This window comes from Lepidochelys olivacea (assembly GCF_965140295.1).
Source record: "Lepidochelys olivacea isolate rLepOli2 genome assembly, chromosome: 12".
NCBI classification, from domain to species: Eukaryota; Metazoa; Chordata; order Testudines; family Cheloniidae; genus Lepidochelys; species Lepidochelys olivacea.
The window spans coordinates 6456352-6468707 of record NC_140422.1 but is presented as its reverse complement, the minus strand read 5'-3'; the positions used below and the strand labels follow the sequence as shown (position 1 = coordinate 6468707).

Below are 12356 nucleotides of genomic sequence, written 5' to 3'. Positions count from 1 at the left end.
CTATCCTTATCCATGCAAGAGAACTCAGCAATGGCTTATTTATATTCCTGATGCTATGTGGAGAGGTAGCTTCACTCCAGAATCCAGTCAGATCATGACTGTGACCAGAAACGCATCCTTTTCAGGAGTCTTGATTTCCCGCATCCTCCTTTGGGACACTAAGCTACATCTCAGAGTAACACAGGCTAGAAGGTCTTCCGGGTTCAGGCTGCCTTTTGACATGCTGTTCTACGAACAACTGTGCAGAGAGTTACCAAGAAAGCAACCAGCTTTGCAGTGGTGTTTGTACAGCACCTGCCACAACAGACTCCTGGGTCCACGACGGGTCAAAGGGCTCAATTACTACCACGATACAAACAAGGAAGTCACTTAGGATTGCACAAGGCAGCTTTAAAACAAGACAGGTTGCGTTTAATGCATGAATGCCAGAGTGCACTAGAGTAGTGGCCAACTGTCCCAGGTGCTGGGATGGGGGAAAAGATCGAGGGAGCGAGCACTTTCTCCCACAGATATGAAAGATGGGACATGCTCAGGAGATAAGCCGGCTTCTCTTGCAGGGCCTTCTCCCCAGAATCATTCTGGGATCTGAACATCTCTAGATTACGGTCACTCCTCCTCTTAAGATGAAGTGTGGGAGGAAGAGGTGGGTTTTGCACTTCGCTCCGCATGCCACATGGTTAGTGGTCATTTTCATTTTCTCTGCTAGGCAATTACAAAGTCTTGACATGGCTCCTGTGGTCGTAGCCAGCCAGTGAAGACTTGACATCTTGTCGCTCCGGTGGAACGGTCACGGCAACCTGGACCTGGACTCCTCCCCTCCCGGAATTACCTAGCATCAGGGCTAGTAAAGCACATGGCTTTTCGCCATGGTGAGGAGCCTGGGGAGAGCTCGAAACCGCTGCTCTTACCCCTTCACGATGAGCTGGTGCTGCACGTCATGGCTGGGATCTGCTGACGGGGTGGCCCAACAGTCCTCGAGGCTCAGCAGGAAGTACCGCACCTGGCTCTGCCCTTCCAGCTGCAGCAGGATGTAGAGGAACTCCGACAGGGGGAGGGCTGGGGGCTGCTGCCGGTAGGGCTGCAGGTAAGCGGAGGTCTCGTACAAGGCCATGGTCACGTTGAACTCCCCCTCTTTGACCACGAACTTCACCAGCCTAGGAGGAGATCAGGGAGACCAGGCCCAGAGTTAGCAAAAGGCAGAATGGAGGCAGCCACCAAGCATCCAGTTCTGGAGCTTGCAGACAGATCCCCACGTGCCACCAGCTTCTGCCCACAGGGAAGCCTGTCTGTTGTTCTCCTTACAGCCAGGGTCCCATCGCCAACCCTTAGCAACACTCACGCACAGTTTGCTACCTGCCCAGATACACCTGGTGTGAGAACAGAAAGAGCAGCCCTTCTGCACAAGGGACCCCTGGAGAGAGCAGCTCCCATCCAGACTGCCCCACTGGGGTATCGAACAGCGGCATCTGAGAAGAATGCACCCAAGACGTCTCCATCTGCAGTCTCCCAAGAGGGTCTCTCCCCGACACACACCAAGTGGCAGGGAGTCTGATGGGGGTCACCGTCCTGCCCCCCACCCTCCCCCCAGCTCACTTGGTGAACTGCAAGCTAGTTAATTTGCAGTGGAGGGGCAGATAGAAAGGCAGGAATCGGATGTCACATCTTGACGAACATCTCAGTTGCCTGCAACACGTGCTACTGAAAGCACAGGCCCCTTCAGGCAAGCTGCCCAGTGCAGCAGGGGGCAGGAAGGCGGCTTTCAGCCAGTCCAAGTCAGGCATTTAGGGCCTCTTCTGTACGAAGTGAGGGTACAGGATCTTGATGCGACACACACAGCTCTCAAAGCTCACCAGCACCTCCTGGTGGCCTGGCAGATCTTCATCTTATCGACAGAAGCTATTTTTACAGCTGTTTACAGCCTTTAATGGCTTGTAAATATGAGACCTATTTTTAGAGGAGCCACACACCCACTGCTCCTATCGGCTTCAGCTGGAATTGTGGGGGTTCAGCACCACCGGGGATCAGGCCTTAATCATCCAGCTTCACCAGTGAAACTCGGCCACCTGAGGGCGGCAGCCAACGAGCACTTAGTATAGGAGGGAAATGCCTGTCCAGAGGAGAGGGGAAGACAAGCAACTCACGTGTCGATGGCAGTAAGGGAGAAGGGCAGCTGGACCACCCGCTCGTAGGAGTAGATGCAGGAGAAGTGCACTCGCACAAGGCTGCTTCTGGAGATCACGCCCGTAGCCTCCGTGTCTGACTCCATCACGTTGGCGTAAGACACGTGTGACCTGTTTTGCTGACATGGGCCAGAAAGAGTATTTAAGACATGTCTTCATGCCAAGAACATGTCTCTCTCTCTGCACTCAGTCTGGCTCACCCCATCCTGCCTGCAGCAAGGTGGTCAGGAACCCAGTTAGAGCTAGCAGTAGGTCAGCTACTGTAGGTAGCCCAGCAGCTAGAAGGCTAGAAGCACCCGTTGATTTCAGCTGGAGTTTTTGGGTGCTCGTCCAAAGAGGCAGATCTCAAGTTCAGCCTTTAATTTTTGTGTGCCTCTCGAGATCTGGCCCAGAACAAGTCATCTGTTCCCCAATAAGGGAGATCTCTGTATTAAGACAGCACTGTATGTAGTAGATTGGTAGTGGCACGTCTGTACTGCACTAGATATGGCTAAGCATGTAGCACCAAAACAGATCGATATGTTGCACACAGACCTTCAGCTAATCCACACCCCATGTGTGGCAGGGTACAGAACCCAGGGCCTTGGTCTCCAGAAGGAGCCTCCTATATCTTGAGATAGAGGAAGACCTCCATTAGCTGGCAAAAGGAAGGCTCTTCTTCTGCAGTCCAGCCACCAGAATGGGACACAGTCCTGCTATGGGACAGAAAGTTGACAGCAATCACAATAATTGGGGCCTAGCAGGCCTACTTTAATCATTAACCTAACTGATGACTAGTGGGGAAAGGTTGATGAATAGTCAATGGATTTGTTGTATGAAACGGTTTAAGAGAAGATGTGAGAGGGAGACAAAGTTGGATTTAGTTTAAACAGAAAGCATCTGCTGATACCATTCAGATTAATGACTAGTAAAGAGGAGTAGAGGATTGGAAATTAACCAAAGTTGGTGTGTTGGAAATTAGACCTAATTGGTGGACAAAATTATGAGGGTGCGGGGAGGGGGGTGGTTTTAGTCTGGTCTAAAGCAGGAAAGGGGCTATCATGCCTGATTCAGAATTGAATAGAATTAACTCTTTCTTCCTCACCAAGGACTGTTCGGCTCAATAAGAGGCTTTAAGCCATATTCAGTCTCCAAAAAGGGACTTTGTGCAAGACAATTTCCATTTTGATGCTCTTTAATTGGTTTTGATTCTTTTCCTCTTGTATATTTCAATCAGTAAAAAGTTCTAATCTTTGGCATTTGCAGAGCTGTTGTAGCCCTGTTGGTCTCAGGATATTAGAGACACAAGGTGGGTGTGGTAATACCGTCTATTGGAAGAACTTCTCTTGGTGAGAGAAGCTTTTGACCTATGCAGGTCCAAAGAAAATCTCTGTATAAACTTGAAAGCTTGTCACTCTCACCAACAGATTTTGGTCCAATAAAAGTCTCTTTAATAACCTGTGACATTAATTTTATAGTGTGTTTGCCATGATGCTAAGCAGGCGGAGGACTCTGCATATCAATTCCCGGACCTCAGTTGATACTATTGACTGTTGGATTGTGACTGGGTTATGTTAACTGTGTTAGCCCATTTATTCCATCTTAATACATACAATAGCTGCTGGAAAGACAGTTACTCTCAGCTGGGAAATAGAAACTCAGGACTCCCATACTCTGCTGAAGTAGCCAAGCACTGCCCCCTCAAACCGCAATCAACAACTCAGTGGAGGTCCAGAAAGAATAATTGACTAAGTTAAATGGTGTACATTAGCCACCTTACCAGTTCTCCTGAGAAGACTTCCGTTTAGAGCTAGGACTTGGGTACTAATGCTACAAGGCAGAGATAAAACAGGAAGAGCAGAAATACCTAGAACCCCTTCACCACTGTGTCTTGTCTCAGAATGGCTTCCCCTCCCAAGATCTAATCAGATACACCCCACCTTACCTGAATCACTGACCCACACAGGGTATGGTTCTCGCCAGTGAGACTGGCTGCAAAGAAGATTGCTCCATCTTCCTCCTTTTCGGAGACCTTGCAAGCACCATTCTTCAAGTGGACCCGCGCCAAGGGGATTTTCAACACTTCGAACACTTCCTTTCTCACCATCATCTTCATGTGATCTTCCTCACACTGCAGTTTCAGCACCACATCTGGGGAAAAAGCGATCTGCAATAGCCATAAGGAAGAGGCCTGAAGGAGCCCTATGTGAGCTATGGTGTGACCCAGCACCGGTATACTGAGAGTGTCCCTCACTTCACTGCTGGCCAAGAATGATTTTCAGAGCCCTGCAAAGGATGCTGGGTGGAAGAGATTGAGAACCCACATGAATCCAGTGGGAGCTTGTCTCTCTCCAGTGGTTAGACACCAAGATGTTTCCAAGTCTACTGCTCAGCCTCCAAGCTGAGGGACATGGCCTTTTAACTCAGGACAGCAGAGGGCTCCCACTTTTAGATCCAGAGGTGCTACATTTAATCCCCGTGACCGATGTCTGTGCAGTCATTACCCTACAGCACTATCACCCTGGGAAGCCAGGTGAGGCTGAAGTGCTTCTGCTTCAGACCTTAGTCTAAACCAAGATTTTTTGCTCACTTTCCTCAAGGGACACTTGACTTTGCTATGCCAGAGTCCATTAGTGACCAAGGAAAGCTATGGGATGCTACTAGACAGTGGTTCTTGTGCTTCCTCCTATTGCAAGGCCCCTGGAATTACAGAGATAGTCTCAGAGGCATTGCAGTCTCCCCATCCCACAGCAGAAGTGTCCATTGCATGAAACATGAGGACGGGTGTGAGATGAAAGGAAAATTAACTCTAATGCAGTGCTATAGGCTGGAGCTGCTTAGTTACAAGAAGGGAGGAGAGGAGGGACAGTAGTTTCCTTTCCTTAAGTGCAGGGCTTCACATTTCTTAAGGCCAGATCTCCTCTGTGACTGTCACCATTCACGAGTCTCATTACAACTGAAGTGACTCCAGAGAGTAATTCCCAACAGAGAGCAACCAAGCAAATCCTCTCAGTTTGCCCAGTTTTGTTCACCGAGAAAGCCTTGGACTGGGCCATAACCAGCAGGAGCAATCCTAGCTTGACTGATAGGGGTTTTATCTCTACAACCAGAGCAGCTCCATGCACCCCTTGCAAGTGCTGGGCCATCTCTGATCCACAGAGCAGGGTAGCATGGGAAGGGCTAGAGACCCCACCCTCCCTCCCCATGTCCAGACACCCACTGCTCCCCTGAAAAGGAAGGTGTCCACCCACCCCACTCATTATGCAAGCGTACACACAAGTCACATCACAGGCCCGCACCTTTTTGCACGAGAAATCAGCGGACTCCCACGCCATTCCCATGAAATGGTTCCTAGTTCAGCAAATCTTTTCCTCATATCCGTTTAGAAAGGCGCTCACCAGAGTGCAAAAGGGAAAGTCCCCCCCTCATATTTGTCCAAGTGGCTTGAGTAGCGCTCACTACTGCTAGACTTGACCCGCGCACCCCACCCATGCCCAGCATTGCCCCAGTCCTACCTTGGCAGAATGTCCCAGTGAAACCAGCCTTGCAGGTACAGTTTGGCTTCTCCTCAGCTACCCGGCAGACTCCCTGGTGCTTACATGGGTTCGGAAAGCAGAATCTCGGGCTTCTCTTGGGACGGAGGGCAGCCTCTTCCATTCGGCGACGGGGCTTCTTCAGATCAGCTACAGCAGAGGGACGTGTGAATGTTTAAGTGCATCGTGAATAACCGGCTATAGTGGAGTAAGCTAAAGGCAAGCTGCCTAATGTACTCAATGCTTCTTTTGCCTCTGTCTTCACGAACAAGGTCAGCTCCCAGACTGCTGCCCTGGGCAGCACAGCATGGGGAGGAGGTGACCAGCCCTCTGTGGAGAAGGAAGTGGTTCGGGACTATTTAGAAAAGCTGGACGAGCACAAGTCCATGGGGCCGGATGCGCTGCATCCAAGAGTGCTAAAGGAGTTGGCGGATGTGATTGCAGAGCCATTGGCCATTATCTTTGAAAACTCATGGCGATCGGGGGAGGTCCCGGATGGCTGGAAAAAGGCTAATGTAGTGCCCATCTTTAAAAAAGGGAAGAAGGAGGATCCTGGGAACTACAGGCCAGTCAGCCTCATCTCAGTCCCTGGAAAAATCATGGAGCAGGTCTTCAAGGAATCAATTCTGAAGCACTTAGAGGAGAGGAAAGTGACCAGGAACAGTCAGCATGGATTCACCAAGGGCAAGTCATGCCTGACTAATCTAATTGCCTTCTATGATGAGATAACTGGCTCTGTGGATGAGGGGAAAGCAGCAGACGTGTTGTTCCTTGACTTTAACAAAGCTTTTGACATGGTCTCCCACAGTATTCTTGCCAGCAAGTTAAAGAAGTATGGGCTGGATGAATGGACTAAGGTGGATAGAAAGTTGGCTAGATTGTCGGGCTCAACGGGTAGTGATCAATGGCTCCATGTCTAGTTGGCAGCCAGTATCAAGCAGAGTGCCCCAAGGGTCGGTCCTCGGGCCGGATTTGTTCAATATCTTCATAAATGATCTGGAGGATGGTGTGGATTGCACCCTCAGCAAGTTTGCAGATGACACTAAACTGGGAGGAGAGGTAGATATGCTGGAGGGTAGGGATAGGATACAGAGGGCCCTAGAGAAATTAGAGGATCGGGCCAAAAGAAATCTGATGAGGTTCAACAAGGACAAGTGCAGAGTCCTGCACTTAGGACGGAAGAATCCCATGCACCGCTTCAGACTAGGGACCAAATGGCTCGGCAGCTGTTCTGCAGAAAAGGACCTAGGGGTGACAGTGGACGAGAAGCTGGATATGAGTCAGCAGTGTGCCCTTGTTGCCAAGAAGGCCAATGTTATTTTGGGCTGTATAAGTGGGGGCATTGCCAGCAGATCGAGGGACGTGATCGTTCCCCTCTATTCGACATTGGTGAGGCCTCATCTGGAGTATTGTGTCCAGTTTTGGGCCCCACGCCACAAGAAGGATGTGAAAAAATTGAAAAACGTCCAGTGGAGGGCAACAAAAATGATTAGGGGACTGGAACACATAACTTATGAGGAGACGCTGAGGGAACTGGGATTGTTTAGTCTGCAGAAGAGAAGAATGAGGGGGGATTTGATAGCAGCTTTCAACTACCTGAAAGGGGGTTCCAAAGAGGATGGATCTAGACTGTTCTCAGTGGTAGCAGATGACAGAACAAGGAGTAATGGTCTCAAGTTGCAGTGGGGGAGGTTTAGGTTGGATATTAGGAAAAACTTTTCACCACGCACCTAGTGAAAACACTGGAATGCGTTACCTAGGGAGGTGGTGGAATCTCCTTCCTTAGAAGTTTTTAAGGTCAGGCTTGAGAAAGCCCTGTCTGGGATGATTTAGTTGAGGATTGGTCCTGCTTTGAGCAGGGGGTTGGACTAGATGATCTCCTGAGGTCCCTTCCAACCCTGAGATTCTATGATTCTAAAGTTAGCCTGTCACTAAATCTGAGTCCATGCTCTGCTCAGCCATGAGGGGAACCCTTGTTTAACCACAGGACAAGTTGCTCTTATTTAAAGTCACTGCTTAGTTCCCGAGAGAAGCCTTACATGAATGGCTGAACTGCCTTGGGACACTACATCTGAAAGACAATTCCTCTTCAGTGCCTACCAAGAGGGAATGTTCAAGGGTCCGTACTTCCCCTTGTTAGAATTGAGGTCATTAGCATCCAAATCTCAGCGTGGGGAGTGGCTGCTCTCAACTGTTACAGGAGATGCAGAACCTTCATCTCTGGCTTGGCAGGTAAAAAGCTTCCTGCTGACAAGAAGGCAGAAAGATCTCACTCTGGCCCCAAAGCTTTAGCATCCTTTGCCAGGTTTTTTTTTTTTTTTGGTGTTCTTCCACCCGCCCCCCTCAGCCACCCAAATTCGTTCTGCTCTTGGGAAAAGTGACCAGTGCTAATCCTACTCTGGATAAGTAGCTTGCGCACATCCTCCGATACAGATCAGGATTTCACCCTTCTTGTTTTCACTATTAATTCTCATCCCACAGGCCAGTAAATAGAGGGACTCACTATTGTAGCTCTCACCGCCAGGCAGCCAGGGAGCCGAGAGCAGCAGCAGGCACATCACAGTCACTTCCTGAAAAGCAAATGGACTCCAGCTTATTTTGATTTCTAACATGCTCATCAGTAGCCTTTGGAAACACATGCAGCCATTTAAAAGTCTTCTGATAGCAGCAGAATGTGCTGAGATGTTGAACCTATCTAGAAGGCAGAGACAATATGGACTTTGAGGTTCACCCACTCAGAATACTTCTCTTTTCGCAGCAAGCATTGCTTTCCTGGGTTTTTGAAGGAGTCTGTTACCCTGACCATCAGTGCTACTAACTCTAATTTGGGATCTCCTGGTCTCCTCTGTTCCCAGATGTGTCTTCTATTGTTATTTTGCCAATCACCAAAGATCTGAAGGGTCTGAGCAGCAAAAACTTACTCATCAGCCATCCTACAACATGCAGGGCAGGATTTTGTCCTGCATTAAAGCGTCTTAGCCAATAGGGCTACTTCACTGGGCTTGTGGTATCAGAGTCCCCAAATTAGAGGATATGCAGACAAAAATAAAAGCAGACAAGTGACTACAGGCCAGTAGTAACAGCTAAGCACTTACAGTGAAATCACACAGTAGAGGCACCCGTGCAAACAGAAGAGAAAGGAAAGAGTTGTTCCTCCTCAGGAAGTTCACTTTCCACTTCAGAGGAGTTATAAATAAAGTGGTCAATTACAAGAGGAACAGCATCTTCCCACAGATACTTTACACAGCTAGAGTAAGAGTATGGCTTTGAAGGGAATGTACATTTACATCACAAACAAACAGATAAAGGACAAGGAGTCAAGGCCGCCTTCTGCTCCACAGATCTTACAATAGACAGTTGGGAGTGTAACAGTTTGACACAGAAGGAGCCATCTCATTGGCAAGCTTGCTAGGAGGCAGTGTGGGCTAGTGGATAGGGCTCCAGTCGGATTCCATTGCCCTGCCCTTTGGGCAGTCATTAACACCAGGGACAATGCAGGTATACGTAGTCCCCATCCTGACTCGGGAGCATTTTACACCTGTTTTGCCCTCGTGTTGTTAAGGACGGCACAAGGCTAAAAATCTGGAGAAGTAGGTTCTACCGTTATCTCTAGATACTACTAGAGCGCTAGGAGATCTATGGATAGCATACTGTCTAGAAACACTGTTAGTACATGACTCCTACAGCACTGAGGCAGGCCAACCTCTGGAGAGGCTAAAAGAGCTAGCAGTAAACAGCTGCACTTCTTGGAGCGGATTCCCCCACTGCCTTGCACCTTGTGTAGCCATTTATACCTCAGCAAAGTAGGTATCAAATGCTACGGTGCTGGTGTGATAGCATTTTGCACTCACTTTGCCTTAAAGTTAATGGACTTGACAAGGAGCAGGAGACTGAGGAATCAGAACCCTTTATCTGAAGGGAGAACATGGCTACACAATAAGACATTTCAGAAGCCCTAGCAATTGCTTTCAGGAGATAAGAGAAAGACAGCCCTGCGCTCTTGCAGGTTACAATCTAGGAAGAGAAATCCACAACTTCAGCAATCACAAACAGAACCCTGCCGTCCCTGTTTAAAGTTGAGATTTCATGAGCTTTTCTCTACTCACCATTGCCAGACCTGCGTAACCTTGCTCACTCACCCACCCACAGCTGTCCTCATTTCCCTTTGCCTTGCTGTGCTCTTTATATCATCTTTCAACAGCTGATTCTCCCCCACCCCTCACACTTCCCCAGTGATTGTATCAGTGCCAATTTAGCATCCTGTGATTGCTGCAGTGGTGGAAAGGACTCACGAAACACCAACCTTCCTATTAGGCCACTCATCATAAGCACTGACACAACTCGTGGCTCTGGTGGCTCACTAAGGAAGAGAAGATTTTTTGCATTCCTCCGTCCCCTCCCTCGCACACATCCTTTTTAGTCAGACGAGTTACTTTCTGATGTGGCTGCTCTTTACAGAACAATAAGACTATGAAGACCCCACACAGACACAGTTGGATTGCAAACCATATTGACTACCTGTGCACGTACATGCCAGCTACACACAGCTTCCATTGTCGTTCTAGGCCTCGTGGGTGTGATGAAAAGCTTGAACACCTGACGTGAGCGAACCTTAAAGGTTCAGAAAACAGAAAGCAAAGAAAAAAAGCCCAACATGTATTACTATAAAAAACGCAATTTTTTTTTTTTTTTTAGCCAGTCTCATGGTTTTTGCACTCAGGGATCCTGTGTGTAACTGCCATCACCTTGGGCACTGTAAGGAACTGAACACTGAACTCCAGTAGCTAAAAGCATGAAACTCTACAGCCGGAGTTAAAGGACCAAGACCCTTGTCCTGCAGGGCAAACACCCTCATCTTTAACTTTAAGCATTTGAGATACCACACTGACTTCAACAGGACTGCTCCTGTGAGTAAAGTTAAGAATCTGCATAAGCATTTGCTAGAGTTGGGGGCCTTACATTTTGCAAAAAAGAATCCAAGTTTTTGCCACGTTAATATTAACAGAAATGTTTTTCATACATTTTCATAGAGCCATAGATTCCAAGGCCAGAAGGGACCACTGTGACCTTCTAGTCTGACCTCCTGTATAGCACAGGCCAGAGAACTTCCCCCATATAATTTCTAGAGCAGAGCTTTTAGAAAAACATCCAGTCCTGATTTAAAAATAGTCAGTGATGGAGAATCCACCACAAACTTTGGTAAATTGCTCCAATGGTTAATTACTCTCACTGTTAAAAAATGGGTGGTTTCAGAGTAACAGCCGCGTTAGTCTGTATTCGCAAAAAGAAAAGGTTTCAGAGTAGCAGCCGTGTTAGTCTCTATTCGCAAAAAGAAAAGGAGTACTTGTGGCACCTTCGAGACTAACCAATTTATTTGAGCATGAGCTTTCGTGAGCTACAGCTCACTTCATCGGATGCATACTGTGGAAACTGCAGAAGACATTATATACACAGAGACCATGAAACAATACCTCCTCCCACCCCACTCTCCTGCTGGTAATAGCTTATCTAAAGTGATCACGCTCCTTACAATGTGTATGATAATCAAGTTGGGCCATTTCCAGCACAAATCCAGGTTTTCTCACCCTCCGCCCCCCCCCCCACAAACTCACTCTCCTGCTGGTAATAGCCCATCCAAAGTGACCATTCTCTTTACAATGTGTATGAAAATCAAGGTGGGCCATTTCTAGCACAAATCCAGGTTTTCTCACCCCCCCCCCAAAAAAAACCACACACACACACACACACACACTCTTCTGCTGGTAATAGCTTATCCAAAGTGATCACTCTCCCTACAATGTGCATGATAATCAAGGTGGGCCATTTCCAGCACAAATCCAAGTTTAACCAGAACATCTGAGGGGGGAGTGGTAGGAAAAAACAAGGGGAAATAGGCTACCTTGCATAATGACTTAGCCACTCCCAGTCTCTATTTAAGCCTAAATTAATAGTATCCAATTTGCAAATGAATTCCAATTCAGTTTCTCGCTGGAGTCTGGATTTGAAGTTTTTTTGTTGTAAGATAGCGACCTTCATGTCTGTAATTGCGTGACCAGAGAGATTGAAGTGTTCTCTGACTGGTTTATGAATGTTATAATTCTTGACATCTGATTTGTGTCCATTTATTCTTTTGCGTAGAGACTGTCCAGTTTGACCAATGTACATGGCAGAGGGGCATTGCTGGCACATGATGGCATATATCACATTGGTGGATGTGCAGGTGAACGAGCCTCTGATAGTGTGGCTGATGTTATTAGGCCCTGTGATGGTGTCCCCTGAATAGATATGTGGGCACAGTTGGCAACGGGCTTTGTTGCAAGGATAGGTTCCTGGGTTAGTGGTTCTGTTAAAAAATGACTCCTTATTTCTATCCTGAATTTGTCTAGCTACAAATTGCAGGCATTGGATCATGTTAGACCTTTCTCTGCTAGACTGAAGAGCCTATTATTAAATATTTATTCCCCATATACATACTTACAAACTGTGAACAACTCACCTCTTAACCTTCTCTTTGTTAAACTAGATTGAGCTCCTTGGTGTATCACTGTAAGGCAAGTTTTCTATTCCTTTAATCATTCTCATGGCTTGTCTCTGAACCCTCTCCAATAAATTTGATTTATTCATATTAAAATATCAGGGCAAACAGATGTTAGTTTGGCTTGAA

General features: G+C 47.6%; 1 protein-coding gene across 2 annotated transcripts in view; it reads right to left on the bottom strand.

Moving 5' to 3' along the window:
• The window catches only part of LOC311529025 (uromodulin-like), a 44181-nt gene that overhangs the window by 4036 nt on the left and 27789 nt on the right, over nucleotides 1-12356 (bottom strand). The window contains exons 5-10 of one of the 2 annotated variants that reach the window (XM_084644660.1): nucleotides 10223-10303; nucleotides 8196-8262; nucleotides 5675-5842; nucleotides 4105-4310; nucleotides 2142-2299; nucleotides 909-1154 (exon numbers count right to left, since the gene is read on the bottom strand). In XM_084644660.1, coding sequence (XP_084500786.1) covers nucleotides 909-1154; nucleotides 2142-2299; nucleotides 4105-4310; nucleotides 5675-5842; nucleotides 8196-8262; nucleotides 10223-10303 — 926 coding nt within the window. Of the gene's footprint in view, nucleotides 1-908; nucleotides 1155-2141; nucleotides 2300-4104; nucleotides 4311-5674; nucleotides 5843-8195; nucleotides 8263-9798; nucleotides 9837-10222; nucleotides 10304-12356 lie in introns of those variants that run through there. The other variant, XM_084644661.1, reaches the window with a different exon arrangement.